The sequence below is a fragment of the Phocoena phocoena genome, chromosome 19 (assembly GCF_963924675.1).
Source record: "Phocoena phocoena chromosome 19, mPhoPho1.1, whole genome shotgun sequence".
NCBI lineage: Eukaryota > Metazoa > Chordata > Mammalia > Artiodactyla > Phocoenidae > Phocoena > Phocoena phocoena.
This window is the reverse complement of record NC_089237.1, coordinates 7,275,051-7,294,259: the sequence shown is the minus strand read 5'-3', so window position 1 is coordinate 7,294,259 and position 19,209 is coordinate 7,275,051. Positions and strand designations below refer to the sequence as shown.

Genomic DNA, 19,209 nt, shown 5'->3' with positions numbered 1-19,209 from the left:
AAAGCTTCCAGAGGGGTGTTACATGGAGGACGGGGAGTCCAAAGAGCACCAGTTTTCACCATTGTAATATTCGAAACAAGAAACAGTGCTTCCAAATGCTAAATAAACCATCCCATCTAGAATTTCCTACCCAGCCAATCAGTTAGTGTGAAAGTAGGATAAAGACATTTTCAGACAGACGATTTTAAGAAACTTTCTCCTTTGGAGAAGCTACTAAAGGATGTTCTCCACTGCAGAGGCTGTCAACTAGGAAAGGAAGATGGAGACCTGACCCAGGAGCGAGGCAAAGGGAGTGTCCTAGGACGAGAGTGAAGGGTAGTCTCGGCTGTGCACCAGGCCTGGAGAGCAGAGGCCCAGGTCGAACATGGGGATGGAAGGCACCAGGAAGGACGTTTCCAAAGATAAAAGTGGACCTTGCCATCATTGGCCCCCGCTTCCCGAAGTGAATTTTTCATTACATCAGAACATTTCGGAGGGGGGTATTCATGATGCACTGAAATCTAAGGAAATGAAAAAACAGGTCAGCTATTAATTTCAGGAGAAACAACGTTGTTGAAGGATATGTGATCATGGGAAATAGTAAAAATATAATCACGAGGTTAGCTCTGAAGAATCACCTTAAGGGAAATTGTGATGTAAGAAATCGTGATATAAGTATATTGGGAGAATGGAAGTAGAGGAAGTATGTGGATTTGTGTGTTCGGGAGATGGGAACCATTCAACTTCCAGAAGCAGAAAGAATAGAGAATGTCTTGGGTATTAGTGTCTGCTATATTTTCTTGGCTCTTCTGTATTTTAAATTTTTTCACAATTTTTTTTTAAGATTTTTGTTTTTTTGATGTGGACCATTTTTAAAGTCTTTATTGAATTTGTTACAATATTGCTTCTGTTTTACGTTTTGCTATTTTGGTTGCGAGGCATGTGGGATCTTAGCTCCCCAACCAGGGATCGAACCCACAACCCCTGCATTGGAAGGCGAAGTCTTAACCACTGGACCGCCAGGGAAGTCCCTTCACAGTTTTTTTTTTTTTTTTTTGCGGTCCGGGGGCCTCTCACTGCTGTGGCCTCTCCCGTTGCGGAGCACAGGCTCCGGACGCACAGGCTCAGCGGCCATGGCTCACGGGCCCAGCCGCTCCGCGGCATGTGGGATCTTCCCGGACCAGGGCACGAACCCGCATCCCCTGCATCGGCAGGCGGACTCCCAACCACTGCGCCACCAGGGAAGCCCCCTTCAGTTTTTTAAAAGGAAAATTTAACAAATAGCCATGTACCAAGAGGCAAATAACGTATAATCCCAACGCTCAGAAGTAATGACTGTCAGCGTTTAGCACATGTCCTTCCACACATACAGGTTAGTATGTTCCTTCACACACTTGTGTATGTATTCAACCCCTATTAAATTAGGTCATATTATACAGTGATTCCCAAATGCCATTCCCCGGGCCCTTTGCATGAGAATCACCTGAGCAGCTTTTTGAAAATATAACCTCCCTGGAGCTCCAGGTTCAGAAAGTTCAATTCAGTAGTCTTGCTGAATTGGACCTCAGGTCTTTTAAAGTTACCCAGGTGATTCCGATGCATGGTCAGGTGTGGGGACTCTGTTTTGTGAATGGCTTTATTAGTGTCATTTGATATTTTTCTCTCTCACCATTTGTTGGGCTACAGGGTAGTCCAACTATGTAAGACTTTTACTGAATGGTCGTTTCTTGTCTCCAGGAAAAGAGAGGGAACAAAGCATCCGATAAAGCTGCTGTCTTGGCCTTTGATGCCCTGGTGGCCTTCTGTGAAGAATTGGGGTGAGTGACTTATCTTGTGTGTGGAAACAAGTGTTAGTGAGATCTTTTCCTCTCCCAGCACTGCTAGTTAACAAGCTAACATAGGACAGTTCTTGGGCCACCAAGGGACCCCTGCCTGCTGAAAGCCATCGTGTGGGAATATTTCCTGTCGGAGCATGGAAGTTGGTACCCTCCCACCTTTCTGTGGAAGGCCCTAGAAACTCTGGCACTGTGAGGATTCGTTGAGTATTTTGGGTGGTCATCCACCCATCCCACTACACCCACTTCTGGAGTGACTGGCACCATGGGTGACTCAGTTCCGAGAGATGTGACCAGTTCTGAGCCTTTGGCATTGTGGTGATAATGTGCCACTGTGCTGTACCACTGCTTCACTTGTGGAGTAGTCACTCTCATCCCAGACCCAAGCAGAGACATGTGGCCCAGTTTATGTCTTGGGAGGGCAGGGGCGGTAATGTGCCTGGAGAGAAATCAACTTTTCTAACATAACACCAGCCTGCCTACTCGGAACCCACTTATGTATTTGATCTGAATCTGCTGGTGGTGGGGGCCGTGAAAGAGCCTGCTAGCTGCTCAGTGACAGGCAGACTGTGGCTGGGAGAGCCCTGGGTACAGCAGCTGTGGGCGCACTGTATGAGGGACACCCAGAGCATTCTGGACAAGCTCGGAGCACTTGCATTTGTGTAGCCCTTTGCTCGAAAAACCTCTTTGATTCCTCTGCTCTCACTGGTCAGATCTCGTTGGACAACCCTGTAAGGTAGATGAGGCAGAATTGATTGCTTCAGACTTAAGAGATGAACAGATCACTGTCCAGAGAGGTCGTGGTTGGGAGTTCCCTGGCGGTCCAGTGGTTAGGACTCGGTGCTTTCACTGCCGAGGGCCGGGGTTCAATCCCTAGTCGGGGAACTAAGATCCTTCATGGATGCCACTAATCCCCCATTTCCCAATTTTTTCAGCGATATGCACGTTTTCATACACACATGCTATCTTGGTTTTTGCAAGACTGGATTCTTGAAGCATGGAGTTGATTAGGTGCATGGTACTGGTGGTGCCCACCAGATGTTTGGGGCTTTCTTCTGGAAACCAGAGAGGCACTTATTTGGGCCATGTGTTCTGATTCCCACCCCCTCCTATTCACCAAGTCTGTGGCTCCTAGGCTGAAGCTACTTCCTTCTCTAAGCTGCCATGTCTCATTTGGCCTCTGTGGCAAGACCACGCCCAGCAGAGGTGGTTGGCACCCTTGCCCACAGCTATTGCAACCAGAGCCCTTTTCAGGCACTAACATAGTGAGTTGCTAAATTAGGCCTTCTTTGGTTCCTTGAGTAAAGCACTTGTAATGAAAGGGCTCAGTGTCCTTGCTAGTTGTCAGAGTCCCCTCTGCTTGAAGTCACCCTGGCTGGACTCTTGTTTGGGGTGAGTATGAAGCTCTGTGGAGCTGTCTGGAAGCTTAGCTCTGCTGTATCCCTCTGGGCTGCAGCAACTCACCAGGCAAGAGGACAGGTCCTCCCAGGGCCCTCTGCTTTCTGTCTCATACCAGAGAGCTGGGGCCTGTTAGAGTGTCAGGAGTCTGGGCATCAGTGGGCCTCCTGTTGCCCCGTGTGCAGTCTCATCTCTTCTATCTCATTTGCTACACATGAGGGCGTCAGATTCCAGGACTTCCAGGCCCTGGGACGGAGTGAACGCAGCTGGTATGGCTGGATTTGAAATTGCTCTTTGAGTAGAAAGGAATGTTTCTTCATTGCATAAATGGTATATAATACGAAGGCAAAGCCCCTTCCTCACCAGGTACTTGCCCTTTTTCTAAGAATAGCCTGGTTTGAGGTTGACGTTGAAGCAGCTATTTGCAAAGGGAGGGCACTTGGCAGCGAGGGACAGCCCTGCTTGATGGCTTTGGCAGAGGCGGGGACATTTCTACAAGGGCTGTGTTGTAGGGTCTGGGGTGCATGGGGGCTGGGGGACCCTGTGAGGGATACCTGGGCATCTCTGGGACCAAGAGAAAAGATACTTGGGTCACATGAATGAGGCCAGCGTGGGGCGTCCAGATGGCTTCCTCTCTTCTTTGCATGCAGCTACTTTCTCTGAGCGTGGCCATGAAATGCATTTGATTATTTATGACAGGGCCAAACTTATCTTTGCGTGTAAAAGGAACAGTAATTAGGTTCAAAGCAACCTTCCTCCAGCCTAGAGGCCTCTGGACCCTGAGATGGGAAAAACAGCTTTGGTTTAGGCCTAGATTGTACTGGGCTCTGTCAACTCCTGGGGTCTCCAGGCTGGGGGAGCCAATGGCCCAGCATCCCTCTGTTTATCCATTCATTTGCTCACTCGTTCATTCATTCATTTATTCAACCAGCAAATATTGATTGATACTGGCTCTGTGCGAGGGCACATCAGAAAAGGGGGTACAATTGGGAACAGAAAGAGACCCAGCCCCTGCTTTTTGTTGCTTGGACCATTGGGGAAGACAGGCACTTATCAGATAATCACATGAAAACTGTATAATTCCAGACTGTTAGAAGGGCTTTGGAGAAAAGGTACATGGCGTTTTGAGAGTGTATAACAGTGGCCCCCTTCTTGGCCCACAGAAAGTCAGGTCACGACTCTTCATACTTGTTGACCCTGTCGAGTGCGGGGAGTAAACCAAACACAATAGCAAACAAGATGAGAAACAGGACCGTAATGATGAACAAGCAGATCACTACCAGGCCCCCCTGGTCGAAGGGGTTCTGCCAGAACTCATCCTTCCAGGTGCGTTTTGTTAGTAGTCTGTCCATGTGAACCTGGAAAAGTGGGGACAGAGGCCCTGAGTGCAGGGGCTTCTCCAAGGCCCTGTCCCAGGTGCTACTCCCTGCCCCCAACTTCACCCTCTGGTGCGATCTCAGAGAACGGCAGCCACCTCTGTAGCTAGCAGGCATTGAAGGGATGGTGGGTCATTGGGCTCAATGCCTCCAGCAAGCAACAAATGGGCTTTCTTCCTCTGTAGAAGCAAAAGCAGGGACTGGCACCAAGAGAGGGGGGTCCCTTGAGTTCTTCCTGGAGGCTGCCTCTGGCTTCTCCAGTCCTTTCCTGAACAGCCCTGCTGTGAGCAGGACTTTCTCTCCCATCCCTGAGAACTGCTCAGCCAGGATCTAAAAAGCAGCGCTCTAGACCCTTCCTGGGTTTTCCTGCCTCGGTTGCCGAACATTTGGGAAGCATTTTGAGAGATCAGCACAGGAGCCCAGGAGTGGATGGTCTCAAGCTGAGGCCTCTGTAGGCTTCCTTAGAGGCAGGTGAAAACAGAAGGACTAAGTAATCTTGAAACACAGCTGAGATGGGCAGGCTGTGAGTCTGTAGCCAGTTGAAGGGAGTAAAGGCGGAGAAGGAAGGAGCCATTACCGGGGTCTGCTGTTTGTACTCCTGTGTCCTAAGCCAGGGCAGGCAGGTCAGGGTAATCCTTCAGGCCCCACGCCTTGGGGGCCTGAGCTGAAGAAGCCGCCAGGTGACCAGAGCTGCACTGTGTCAGAGAAGCAACTCTTGGGAGGAAAAGGTGGCTGCATTGCTGACTGCCCCCGACCAGACCTGCTTGCTGTCACCAGAGCAAACAAAGGTGGGCTAGGGCCCATTGCCTAGCAACCGTGTTCTCTTTCAGCCTTTCACACTTACCCCTCTGCCGCGTTCTGCCCTTTTGTGATGCTGTTTTGGGGGGCTGCTCAGGGGCGTGGGTTGAGGTGTCCTGGCTGAGAGAGGTCAGACTTGGGGTGGGTGGGGGAAGAGACTGGATCCGGGGCCCTTGCCCCAGGCCTCCCGTCCACCTCACCTGTGGCTGGGTCCTGCCCCTCCTCTCAGTCCGGATGACCCGTCTACTGAAAGGACCTGCCCAGAGGTCGGGAGGCCCCAGGGCTGGGGCTGCCACGCATGGCCGCTCACTTCCTGTGGCGCCGGGTTGATGATTAACCACAGCTCCAGCTGGCACCTCCTGGAACCAGCATGTGGGTGTTTATCACCATTGAGGCCCCAGGCTCCTGTGGAGGCCCAGCTTCCCCCTTGGTGTCTTTGTGTGCCGCTTAGGCCCGGCCGCAGCTGCTTTGTGTGGGTTCCCACCCCCTGGTGTGATGGGGCAGCCGGGAAGCAGGAGTGGGGCCTGTGTCCCTTCTCGTGGAACCTGGTGGCTGGCATTCCATCCTTGAAAGACAGAAGTCGAGTGCCCACGGTGGCCAAGAACTGCACCAGGTGCTGCGTGTCCAGTCGTGAGCGAGAGAGGCAGGCCCTGCCCTCCCAGGGGTTACATTATAGGGTACCAGTCTTCAACCCTGCCTGTTCCAGTCATCTGGGAGCTTTTCTGAACGCCGGTGCCCAGGCCCCACCTGGTAGCACAGAGATCAGCCTCTGGGCATGTCAGAGCCCTGTGCTTGGTAAACCTTGTCGGGTGATTCTCCTTTTTTTTTTCAATTTAGTGGTTTTTTAAAAAATTTATTTATTATTTTAATTTTTGGCTGCGTTGGGTCTTTGTTGCTGCGCGCGGGCTTTCTCTAGTGGCGCGTGGGAGCTACACTTCGTTGCAGTGCGCGGCTTTCTCATTGCGGTGGCTTCTCTTGTTGTGGAGTGCGGGCTTTAGGCACGCAGGCTTCGGCAGTTGTGATAGACAGGCTCAGTAGTTGTGGCTCGCAGGCTCTAGAGCTCAGGGTCAGTAGTTGTGGTGCATGAGCTTAGTTGCTCTGTGGCAGGTGGGATCTTCCTGGGCCAGGGCTCGAACCTGTGCTTGAGGATCCACCTGCATTGGCAGGTGGATTCTTAACCACCGCGGCACCAGGGAAGCCATCATCGTGGGATTCTGACATGCAGCCGGGGCTGGAGGAGATGATGGGAAAGTTCCTTGAAGTCCTTCTTAACTATCCTGGCTTAATTGACCTTGGCTTACCTGCCGCTTCGCATTTCCTTCTGTAAAACACTCTGACTAATGCCCTTGGCCTGCTGAATGCTCAGAGCCAGCAGGCTGGTCTCAGCGCACCCTCGGACTTCCGCTCCATTAGCTTAGTTGGTTGCTTATTAAGCGTCAGCTGCTTGTTCCCAAACCTGTTTTGTGGCAGTTGTACTTGTAATTACATAATTGCACTTAACATTACATAAAAATGAAGTGGTGATAATAGCTGAAACCCCAGTTTTACAACTGGGGAACAGGCACAGAGTGGTTAAGTAACTTACCCAAGGTCACACAGCTAAGAAGTTACTGCTTTGGGGTTTGGACCCAGCTGTTCTTGTCAAAAATAGATGTGGACAGGACAACTGTAAACATTTCCTAAAAATGCAGAAGTATTTCACACTCAGGTTTCCTTGCAGATGTCTTCAAGTTCTTATTCCGCCTTAACGAAATCAAAATTAGCAAATAGACAATTCAGGAACTCTGGTCGGCAAACCCACACTTGGAGAAAAGACCTCGGCCCTGCATCAAAAAGATTGACCAAGGAATGTGAGTCTGTACATTTCAAATGAGAGGTGTAGAGAACGTACGTCTCGGGTACACAAACGTTGCTTTAATTGACTTTTTCAATTAACTTTTGGCCCTGATCGGAAAATCCTTCTGAAATGATCACCACAAAGGGAATGATGTGATGGAAAGAGGTAGAGAATGCTGTTGGTGCCCATGGCATAGTCTGGCCTGGGGCCTGAGGAGACTCCCCTGGGAGGAGCGATGTTGAAGTTGAGATGGGAAGCCAACGTAGGAGTTAGAATGTGGAGACAGTGTTCCAGGGTAGGCAACCGGTTCCCAAGGAGAGCGAGGAGACTTTTCCTAAGGACAAAATTAATTTGTCTTCAGTTTTTTTTTTTTAACTTTTATTTTTTAAATTATTATCTTGTTATTGCCGTGCAGCTTGAGGGATCTCAGTTCCCTGACCAGGGATTGAACCCGGGGCATGGCAGTGGAAGCCCAGAATCCTAACCACTAGGCCACCAGGGAACACCCTGTCCTCAGTTTTTTATGGTCTGCAATTTGTTATTACCCACAAGCAAATATGTCGTATTGAAGATTGTTATCTGTAGATTGCTTTCAAATGTTAATGTTTGAGAAAACTGTTTTGTCTGCTCTGCCAAGTTTTGCTAATAAGATTCTTGCACCAGTGGCTTTACTGTAGTTTCTAATAAGGCGTAACATATGTACAGTAAACTGTACAGATCTGAGATGTAGAGTGAGACCCTCGTGAGGGACCGAGAGACCACAGTCGAGAGACCGGCTCGGACGCTGCGGCAGTGACTGCAGGCAGGCGCTGCTGGTAGCTTGTTCCAGGGTGGCATGGCGGTGGGAACAGAGAGGTGTGGCGGCCAGAGTCAGCCAGATGTTCTCTGGGGCTCAGACGGCCTGATGGCCGCCCCTTCCATGGTCACCACCTGCCTTGCTGTACCTGTTTATTCTTTGCCGTGATGGGGGAATTGCTGCCTCCTCTCCATGCCCATCTTTCCCAGAGAACCAGCCAGAGTACGTCAGGCTGCCCTTGTGCTGGGGCAGATCTGGTTGGTTGATCCGAGTGGGATTGGAGCCTGCCTGGGACCTGGCGTGACAACTTCAGGAGGGGAGCCATTGGTGGCGGGGCTCAGCGTGCCCCCGTAAGCCCTCCAAGGGGAGGGACAGAATCTTATTTGGGGTCAGCAGTTAAGTACTGCCTGGCCTGGAGGAGGAGAACGCGAATGAACCTCCTGTCAACCTGTCGGTGCCCAGGTCTGCCGACTTCTTGGCAGCTGGACCAGGGAGCCTGAATCTTTTCTAGAAAAGATGCTCAGCCTCAGCCACACTGAGGAAGGATGTTCTTGATGCTGATGTAACTCACGTAAGGAAAAGTCACACGAGGATCAGGCTGCTGCACCGTTGGAGCTTCTCCTGAACTGAGGGCTTCCTGGGGACCCTCCAGCTGTTGGTGCTGGGACTGGCAAGGGCGGGGCTTCACACCCTCCCTCTGTTTTTCTTCTGGGTGGGAGACATAGCTGGGCCCCACCCCAGCTCTTAACTCTTAGGGCACACCCGCTTATAGGGAGGTTACTTTGAGAAGAGTTTGGGGTGCGGCTGTTTGGGATCTGGGGTTGGTATTGTAGGTGGTGGGTAATGGAGTGAGAGCCTTATCAGTACTACAGCTGGAGGCCTGGGGCCCCGGGTGTGGTGAGCAGGGGCTCTGGAGCCAGGTGGGGGGTGCCCAGAGGCTGGCTCTGCCACTTTTCAGCTGGTCGAATTTAGGGAAGTTACCTATTTCCTCATCTTTAAAATGGTGATAATAATGGTACATTTGGCATTGAGGTGGTCATCATAACTAAATGAATTTATCTGCATCAAAATGCTTAAGACACTGCCTGAGCGGGGATGAGTCCTCAGTGAATTTTAGTTATATCTTTATCCTCACCATTGTTGCAAGTATTATTATGGTTATCATTATTTTTCCGAGTCCCATTCTTTTGTGGTGTGGTGGGGGTGGTAGAGAGTACAGACAGATTCTTGAATTTCTTTTATTTTCTATGGAAGCACTCTTCTCTGGGTCTTCAACCCAAACCAAACCCGTCAGAGAAGTCCCTGGGCACCAGGAAGTGAAACCAACCAGAGAGAGCTTCTCCTGCCTGCCTGTCAGCTGGAGATGGTGGGGCCGCAGGGGAGTGGCAGGGCTGGCATCCACTCTCCACTCCCTGTTTTCTGAGTAGATGGAGCTCTGCCTCAAGGCAGGCAGAGCATGGGCTGCATAGGCCAAGATGACAGAGGCGTATAAAAAACGCAGACTTCTTTATGGCCCCGGCGGACCAGGGTTGTATGTGTGTCGGGGCGGGTACCGTGTGAGCCTCTGCCTCCCCTGCCCTCGTTCCTGGCTTTGTAGCTCTACCTGGAAAGTTCTGTGGGAGAGAAAGTAAACTGAAGGGAAAGAGGCCAGGCAGTGTTGCATGTCAGCAGGCCCAGTTTTTAAAATGAGGCCACATTGCCCTGGCTTGGCGCCCTATTTAGAGGGGCAGATAATGATGCTTCTTATCAGTGGAGGTCTTAGGATATGCCCAGCACTGTGCCAAGGTCATCTCGGTTTATCCTCACAGGCTTAGCCCAGGAGGTGGGGACCAGGATTAGCCCCATTTCACAGGGGAGGAAACATGGCTTGAAGAGGTTGAGTCACTGACCTCCGGTTTTGTAGCTGGCGGGGGTGGGAGTGTGAGGATTTGAATGCAGACAGTCCGGCACACGTTGGGGAAAGGACGGAGCCGTCAGGATGCAGGTTATGGACAATAGTAGGGGCCTCACCTCTCTTACTGCAGAAGTTTGGGAAGACCCAGTGGCCTGAGCCTGGTAGGACGGGGTGTGCTGGCTCTGGTTAATAGCAGTGGTGACCGTGGCGTGGCATTCCTGAGCCCGGCACCTGCCTGGGGCAGACGCAGCCTCCGCCACTGCCGAGCAGGCATCTGGGGAGGGCGGAGCTTGTTAGCAGCTGGTGCTGGGCAGGAACGGTGCCGCAGCCCTCCCCTGGTTCCGCAGCCTTCCCTCTCGCGTGGCATTCCTGCCTGCATGTTTTTCCAGCTTCCGAGAGCACAGGGAGAGCAGAGGCCTGGCAGGGACGGTCACTGGCCATGTCCCTGGGATTCTGGCACGCTGCCCACCTGATGCACGTAACCCAGCCCAGGGAGTCTGGCACCACAGAAACACATAACCAGAAAGCTTTTACTGGGAAAGAAACAGGCAAATACTGGAATGGAACACAGACGTGTCCGTGCTCTGGGGGGAGCTTGGGACTCAGGAGCTGCCGCGCAAAGCCCCTCTCCGATTGGCCTGCTCCTCTTTGGCGTGGGAGCCTTGAGCCAGCTCCCCACACGTGCGGGCTGTTCTCCAGGTGTGGGGACCCCACTTCTGTGTTTTGTTAGAAAGCGCAGGTAGGCACAGAACCCCTGGTGGTTTTCTGTCTTAGAAACAGTCAAGTCCTCCTCGGCACCCTGTGTTCACTGTCAGGTGAGAGTTTTGTGGCCGGCACAGCCCTTATTTCCTTGACGAGGCTCCAGCTCTCAGTCAGTGTCTGGGTTCCTGGGCTAGGCCAGGGCTGGGCCCGTGGATCTTTGTCTTGAGGGTTGAGGGCTGCAGGGCCAGGCTGACGCCCTGGGTCATGGCTTTGGCAGTCTCCTCTCCGGCTCCTCCTCGCCGCCGCCCTGGCCCTCACGGTGGGGTCGTGGGTCCCACCAGGGCCCTCCTGCCTCCCCGCTTAGGGCGGCAGCACCGGCAGCAGCAGTAGCCGACGGCCATCAGCAGCAGCAGCAGCACGGTGGCTGGGGGGTTGGGGGAGAGAGCAGAGAGCGCCGGAAACTCAGAGGCGAGGAGGAAAAGAACGCCCGCCATACTTCCAAAGAGGCCCCTCTGGGGGCCTGGAGGACCTTCACCAAAGCCCTGGTTTAGTGGTCAGAAATACCCGAGAGTCTGGGAAGAGGTGTGACTGTCCCCATGCTGGCCCCCAGAGCTTTGCTCCCTCCATCTGTGGGTTGGGGTGCCGGAGGCACCTCTGGGCCCTGGTGCCCAGCACACCTGTTTCCTAGAGCAGCATGTCAGGATTAGAGGGGATCCCCTGGCTCCCCCCAGGGGACATCTGCTTCTCCTCCTCTGTCTGGGGGACCACCCAGCCACCTCTGCCAGCCCCGTGGCTGGTACCATGGTCTCGTCTCTCCTGGATGCCAGGAAGAGCCATGGGCGCTGAGGAGACTCTGGGAGCCGCAGCTTACCTATGAAAATGACAAGGACCGAGAAGGCCACGATCTCCACGGGCTCGGCCTGGGGCAGCGTCTGCAGCTTGTACAGCAGCCTCTCGCCTATGGAGCGCATCTCCAGCGCAAGGTTGGAGGCTGCCATGTTGTGCCAGGTCCCTGCCGGGGTTCCTCCTGAGCTGCAGAGCAGGGAGAGGACCTGGAGTCCCCACGGAGCTGCCTCCAGAGAATCTGCCCTCTCACCTACCCCAGCCTGCAGAACGAGTTTGTCAGGTCTCACCCCTCACAGCCCTGGTGGCTCACAGCTCACAAGGGAGGCAGGGAGCCGGCAGGGCCCCTTGCTTACCGCTCCGCTGTGGCTCTCAGCCCCCACCTAGCTGGCACTGCTCGGGCGAGGGAAGCTGGGGATGACAGTGAGCCTGAGGCCCTGCCGCAGGAGGGGTCTGCCAGCCGGCCGAGGTCAGCCACGGTTGCTGACCGTGAAGGAGACTGCATGCTCCTTTGTCTTAGACACCACTCCTAGGTGTTGCCCAGGGTGCCTCAGATGGGCATGGCTCCCCTGGCGGCCCCTGAGTGCCTCCCTGGTGGGGACATGGGGCTCCAGGATGCCAGCCTGGCACCCTTGCTTTTCATCATATGTGGGGACAGAAAGGTTGGCTTCTTCCGAGAGCAGGCTCATGGGGGCTTCTGGCTGGGGTCGGCCGTAGTTGAGAGCTGACTGGGGGCAGTGGTCTGAGCCCCCCTGGGGCCCCCCACCTCTCCCACCAGCCTCATTTCTTTACTCATACCGTGTCTTCCTGTGAGAAGGTGGAGGTGACACCGTGTCCTAGTTTTCCCCAAGGGGTCCTCTCTCAGGATGGGACCAGGTGTCCCAGGGGGCGTTTAGCCTCCCTCTCTTGCTGGCTTGGACCTGCCTCTCTGGCTGACCAGGAGAGTCCCCTCCGCTCCCCTCTCCCCCCAACACCCCCTGCCCCCGGCCCCAGGTGAGGGGCAACTGAGCCTACAGGCCCCAGGACCGAGAGCCTCCTCCTGTCTGTCGTGCCCAAGGGGCCGAAGGTGAAGGTCCAGGCCGGGTCAGTGAGTCAGAACACATTATGCCACAGACCTTCTTTCCCCTTCCGCCTCCCCGGTGGGCACGAGGGAGCCAGCGCCTCTTCAGAGAGGGATCAGGGACAGCCTGTGCCAACCCAGAATCAGCCTGTTCCCCGAGGCAGCTCTTAGCCAGGGCAGGGCTGCAGGCGGCCAGGGGCCTAAGCCAGACTGTAAGCTCTCATTACCTCCGCCTCGTCCCTCAGCCAGGCACATTCGCCCCCAGGTGGCTGCGGCCTGTGAGGCCGGTCACTCCTGGCGCCGCCATCACAGCGTAGCGTCCTTAGAGCCGCCTTGAAGGTCATCCGCTCGAGTCCTCTGCGCCGCACTTGGCTCCCTGCCCTCCCTCTGGCATGTGGCCTTTGCTCGAGTGGGGAGCCCCCCTGCGGCCCAGCCCGGCCCATTCCTTCTTGGGCAGCTCTGATCGTTAGAAGATGGGATCGCCTGGTGACCTCGTCAGTCCCACCTGTGGTCACTCAGGCCAATTCCACCCTCTTCTGCCTCACGGTCCTCCAGGGCCTGGACGGCCAGCGCGGATTCCTCCTGCATCTCCTTCCCCACAGGATAACTGCCCTCGTCGGGTCAGATGGCCCCCCCCCCCATAAAATAGCATTCAAATCATCCTGGGTTTGAATACTGCCAGCCTTCTTCCTGCTTTTGTGACACGGGAGTGGCTCCGTCTCTCTGAGTCTGTTCCTTTTCTCGTTTTCCATGAAGATGAGGTGCCCGTCTCTCGAGGCTGTCGGGAGGGTTGAGCACAGGGCCGGGCTCCGGGAGTACCCAGCCCATGTGATTCCCCTCTGGGCGGGGTCCGGCCAGCGCAGCAGAGGCCAGGCGGCCTTGGGGGGTGGTCACACCCCCACACATTCACTGTCAGTGACCTTCCTCCAACACCTTTGGGGAGTTTCGTCTGTGTCCTTCATGCCCGGGATGTTTGTGGTGTGTGAGGTGAAGGAGAGTGGTGGGGGGCCGGCTGGAGATGGGGGGGCTATGTTTTAAGTGATGATGGGGGGTAGCAGGCAGGTGATGGCTCCGTGGAGGATTAGATGGTCTCCTGTCAAAGGGGGAGGCTCCTGAAATTAGAGCCTCCCAGCTTCTCCCATGCCCCACCCCAGGGTCTGCACGTTGCTACAAAGGAGATCAGGATCCCAGTTTTCCAATGTACTAGGAGGCATAGAATTCTAGAATGCCATGGGTCATCCACTCCTGCCTCCTTTCTTTTGCATATGGGGACACTGAGACCGGAGAGAGGAAGGGACTTCACGGTCACACTGCAGGAGTGGGGCCTGGCAGCGCTGCCTCCGCCATCCCTCCGTGGGCGCCTGTCTCAGGCAGCCTGCTCTTCGACGGGCAAGATAAGTCGGCCCAGGAGCAGCCCACAGAGGGCCTGCGATGGGCTCAGCACAGGGACCAGGGCTCTGCGTGATCAGCCCCACCCCGCACGGGAGTCTGGAACACAGCTTTCATCACTCACCAGGCCACACTTGCTCTTTGAGAACCTCCTGTGACTTGTCACCAAAGGCAGATCTTGCGAGTCTTTCTGTCTCAGGCTCGTGAACTCCTTCCCAAGCATAAGACCCCTCTCCTCAGGTCACACCGAACAGACCTCCTCCCACTGACCAGTGGAGCAGGTGTGCACAGGAAGGTGGTCCCCTCCCTTGTTCTGGGGCCTCCGGGCTTCTCGCTCCCCGGGTTTCCAGGAGGACGGGAGCCCACCCGCTGGTCCCATTCCTGGAGGAGGGACCGAGGGACCGGTGGGCCGACCGAAGCCGAGGGGGAGCTTGCCCGGGGCTCAGGAGCTGGGCTGCTTTCCCCTCCCCTCTTCGGCTACTTGGCCTGGCTTTTTCAGCCTGATTGGCCCAGGGCCTGCACTGCCTAATGTAGCCATCAGAGACACTCCTTCACAGAGAAGGCGGAGGCGAGCGGGTCGGTGGGGGGCTTTTTCACCTGTGCCCCCCACGCCCAAAGACCCAGGAGGGATTGCAGAGGGTCGCGCCTCCGCTTGTGAGTGAGAGGTTGCGTGGAGACCCTGGTCAGTTGGGGCGTGATCTCCAGAGCAGGGAGGGGGAAGGTGGGGCCGGGCTGAACTGCTGTGCCGGAAAGGCGGGGCCTGTTGATCCGGAGCTTCTCCTCTAAAGTCAGCCGTCCTCCAGGGGTTAGGAAGTCTGAAAGCTGCAGACTCACGCCCAGGGGACCCGGGCCCCACTCTGGGAAGAGTGTCAGTCCACTCCAGCGGGCCACGGACGTGGACAGCCAGGGCCTCTAGGGACTTGGATTGGCCCCAGGGCTGCTCACTGCATCCTGTCTGCAGGAGTGGGGCTGCTGGACACGGCTGTTCTGCCCCAACGGCTGAAGCCCCCTTTGCTTTTCAGTTGCTGTTTTATCATTTCCAGCTTGGCCTTGAGCAGAGGAGCCTTAGTGGGGACTGTGGGGGGCTGGGAGGGGCCTGTTCTCCTAAGAGGGCGGAGGCACATTCCAGCAGGTCCCAGGCGGGCTTTCCAGCACGCTATTTAAAGCGAGGCCAAGGGGTGCCTGACGCCTGGTGCCCGATATAACCAGCCGTCGTCAGGTGACCGTGAGGCCTGTGCCCCAGCTGTTGCGTTGTAGGGAGCCCTGAGTGTTCCCAGCTGTGGCCCAGGGAGGGTGGGCATCCTAAGGCTGGCTGCCTCTTGTTTTCTTAACCTTCCCAGGTTTGGAGAGCGGAGGGCAGGGAAGCCCAGTGGGGCTACTGGTGAATCTCTATATTTTTCCAGTCTTTCTATCTCGGCTCCACCACACTCCTTCCCAAACTGTACTTTCTGCCTGTGAATGAGGATCTCCCCCAACCCCATGCTCGGTAGCACCTCGGTTAGAAGCAGCCAGAGCAAGTGGTGGCTTCCCCTGGCCTGGCTGCCCGCACGGCCCTTCTCGGCACCTTCGGAGGGTGCTCCCCGGCTGGAGTGGCAGCCAGTGGAGGGGGAAGGTGAGCCGGGCTGGAGGGAAGGCTGGCAGAGCTGGAGGGACTAGAACACATGCCTTTGTGTGGCATCTCCTGGCACAGAGCCGGCAGGCCGCTTGCCGGCCCGACAACTGCCACTTGGTACTGAAGCGTCCCTGTTTCCTCTTTGCAGAACTGACACTCCAACTCCAGATGCAGCTGCGTGGGGAGAGCCCAGGCAGCGGATGTGTGCTGTCTGATAAGGGTGTGTTGATGGCTCAGGGCCCAAGGGCTTCTTGCCTTGCCCTGTTATTTTGTCAAGGTGGGTTTCAGCCACCCCTGCCCCCTGGGCAACGTCTTGTTCGAGAAAGAACTAGAATGAGGCATAACTGAAGGTTGGGGGAGTCTTGCGGGGTCCGGTGGCCTAACCAGCAAGGCAGAGATGCCCACTGTGCGCTGTGCTTTCTGCCTTGGCCCCGCCTTCCAGTGGGGTCCAATGACACTTGAACCCTCAGCAGCCCCTTAGCTTCTCCAGGACAGGAGGAGGCACTTCCTGCTGCCGCTGATTCCTCCTGCAGCCCCAGAAGCTGGGCATCACCCTTCTGTCCCCGCTCAGGGATTGTGTTTGGGGGTCCCCATCCACCTGTGTCCTCTGGATCTAGGGACTCTGATCCCTGCCTGCCTGCCTGGGCCGTCTTACAGATAAGAGCCGGCAGGGGTAGCCATGGGCTCATCACTGCGTCCCTCCCTTACCCGGCGTCTGTCCCCTCTGTGCCATCACTGCTCATCGCTGCCGGGCTTTTAGTCTCCCCAGCCACCAACCCAGACCAAATCCCACAGCCTCTGCCGAGCCAAGAACACGTCGACTGATCCCTGGTTTCCACTTTAACCTGGGTGGTTGTTTTTCTAAGTAGATACTAGCTTGTTCGCTTTGGGGAGAACATCTGGGGGGCTGGGGAAGGGGACTGTAACGCCGGCGTGAGGACAGGGAGGCAGGAGGGGTAAGCAGCCAGCCTCGACTCGAGACTCTCGGGGCCCTGCCCACGGGAGCTGATCTCAGTGCACCCGAGAACTATCAGCGTTCTGATGGCAGAGGGCCAAGTACGGGGCGGGGCAGCCCCTTCCCAAGCCTCACTTCCCCCCCCACCCCGGGTTTAGGGCCCTCATGCTTCTGGCGTGGCATTCAGGGAGATTTGGGGGATCCTGGGGATCTCTGTGGGCCCAGGGAGGAGCACCCGGGCCTGGCTCCGAGCTGAGAACTCCGAGACCCCCGTAAGAGGTAGCAGCTGCTGCTTTTGTCCAGGACACAATGGGCAGAGCTGCCACAGTTTCGCATCCTGGGAGGTGTGAGGTGGCCGGGCAGACCCTGCCCTGAGCCTCCTTGCCTGGGAGAAAGCAGGGACTTGATCCCCGGAAAAAGGGAGGCTCAGTGGCAGGCGATGGTTCTCCCCTAGGCCAGGCCAGCCAGATCCCTCGTTTAAGCCCCCTGCATAGGAAAAGCTTAAACTAACTTGCCGAGTAAGCAGGCACTCCAGGCCCCTCTGCCTGCTCAGCAAGCCAGCAGAGGGCTGCAGCCTCGGCCTGTGCCCCATGCTGGGTCCCAGCAAGAGAAGGGGGAGCCTGAGTTCGAAAGGGAGGCTCTCCAGAGACTACAACCAAGCGTGTCCCCCAGGACCCTCCTCTCCGTGCTTGTGGTAGATTGTGGCCCTCCACCCTTGAGACAGGGGACCCTGGCGGCTCCCTTCCCTTCGTCCCCGCCTCATCTGTGAGCGGAGCCACTCACCTGGGAGCTCAGGTGCTGGGGTTGGGGGGCAACCACAGGTGCTGGGGAGCCTAGCAGCCTCCGCGTGCCTCTCCTCCGGCCTCCTCTCCAGCGGGGCTCACACCTCTTCCTTCCTTTGCGGACGCCTCTTTCCTGACCCGCGGCTGCTCCCCGGGTGCCTCTCCTCAGCGCAGCGGAGCTCCTGGCTGCTGACAGCCAGCTGCTGTCTCGGCCTTAGCTTTTTTGTTGTTGGTCGTCCTGGAGATTCAAGTGTCACATTACATGGGGCGGCTGCCGAAGTAGGGAGCCAGTGCCACCGCTGCCCCCGCAGGCGAGGGAATCCCTGCTGGGAACTGGTCCTGCGGCTGCAGGTTCCTGCCTGCTCCCTGCCCCGAAGGTCTGCACGGCCCTCCTCTGTTCCTCCTCCTCTTCTCTCCTCCCTCCTGGCGGGTGTGGGCTGGGCCTGGGCTGTGAGCTGATGAAAGAGGAGGTCGGCTCTCAGGTTCCCTGGCAAAGATGACCCCTGGGAGGTTCCACCTGAGCGGTGGAGTCAGGAGGGAGGGAGCGAGGGAGGGGGCCTACACCCCTCCCAGTTCTTTGCCTCCCGCCCCGCCCTCAGGAGCACCTTTGGGCCCATGTCCCTCAACCCCCAACCTGTCCCTCAGGCGACTCCCTGGCAGGTTCCTCTCTGTTTTCCCTGGGAAGGAAAGTAAATAGTGGGGGAGCTGCTGGACCACCCAAGCAGTCAGCCCTCTGGGGAGGCATCTTGGGGAAGAACTTGGGAGTCCCGAGTGACTTGGGAGTGGCCTGGCCTTAGCCTGTTCCTGGGGGCGGCCCCGGGAGGAGGAGAGAGGACACTGCTGATCTCGTTCTTGCCAGAGTATCGGCTGGGGCTGTCTCCACGCTCCGGGCCCGGCTGTGCCCGGAGCAGGACGGGAGCCGACCCCAGCCCGCATCTGCGAGCTGTCAATGGAGCCCTTTGAATGTGAGCACAAAACGCCAGTGAGTTGGGGCTTGGGGGAGGTGCGGGGGGAAGGAAGCCAGCCTTGTGGCTGCACCACTTGGATGCCAGAGCCTCCCAGAGGCCGGACAGGCAGCCACTGTGCGGTCGCACAGGCTTGAGCCCTGGAATGAGTTACACATCGGTTTTGGGTGTGGCGGGAATAGCGCCCTCTGGTGGCCTCCATGCCCTCCTTGCCGGCTCCAGCCGTTCTCTCCTCAGCTAAACAAGGCAGCCAGCCCGCGCTTCCTGGGGGCTGTGTCGCAACCTGTTGTCATTTCTGGAGGCTGGCCCTCGGGGTCCTGGCTCCTCAAAGTGTTTCTTGCAGCCCCAGGCAGTGCTCACGTTGAGAGGTGTTCTGGTTAGAGCAGTGACGCCCACTCTTCTTGTCTTTGGGATGTGGTGACTAGACAGCCCTACCTCTGCTCTGGCATCTCCCCTCGGGTTCCCCCACCCCGTGCCACATTCCTGCTGCAGGAATGGCTGTTTGTAACAGCCCTGATAGAACTGTGGCCCCCCGGGCCTCTGCATCTGCCCCGGTGACCGACTGTGCCCCCAGCCTGGGGGGGTTCATTCTTCCAGCCTGGAAGGTACGACGAGGAAGACTCCGGCCACGGCTGCCTCTCCTCGCTGCCCTCACCAGTGCCAGCTCTACGGTGCTGGCCCTGAGCTGCCCAGTTCCTGCTCTCAGGCAGTCCCCCCGGTCCCGGGCTGTGTACACTGGGCTGGGTACACACAGGCTTGTCGGGGACAACAAGGAAGAGGGCACCAGGAGACAGAAGTAGAGCAGAGTGCTGAGGTGGGGTAGGGCCACTTCCTGCTGTTCTCTCCCTCCCTCCCCATCAGAAAAAAGTGAAGAGTGATAATAAGAGCCGTGTCCTGGGCACCATGCAGCTCACTTCAGAGCGTCATCCTGGCCCTTATGCAGCCCAAGGGGCCAGTGGTCCTCTTGCACCGGCTTGTAGGCAGGAGT

General features: G+C 56.4%; 3 protein-coding genes across 3 annotated transcripts in view; 1 reads left to right on the top strand and 2 right to left on the bottom strand.

Annotated features, from left to right (window-relative positions):
* Positions 1-19,209, top strand: part of RECQL5 (RecQ like helicase 5) — a 37,083-nt gene that overhangs the window by 13,522 nt on the left and 4,352 nt on the right. The window contains exon 7 of the mRNA XM_065897230.1: positions 1,717-1,796. Coding sequence (XP_065753302.1) covers positions 1,717-1,796 — 80 coding nt within the window. The remainder of the gene's footprint in view (positions 1-1,716; positions 1,797-19,209) is intronic.
* Positions 4,385-4,564, bottom strand: SMIM6 (small integral membrane protein 6). The gene has a single exon (XM_065896977.1). The coding sequence runs from the start codon at positions 4,562-4,564 to the stop codon at positions 4,385-4,387; it is 180 nt and encodes a 59-aa protein (XP_065753049.1).
* SMIM5 (small integral membrane protein 5) lies at positions 10,930-11,613 on the bottom strand. Its single transcript, XM_065898086.1, has 2 exons — positions 11,487-11,613; positions 10,930-11,039 (listed from the first exon to the last, which is right to left on the bottom strand). The coding sequence occupies exons 1-2, from the start codon at positions 11,611-11,613 to the stop codon at positions 10,930-10,932; spliced, it is 237 nt and encodes a 78-aa protein (XP_065754158.1).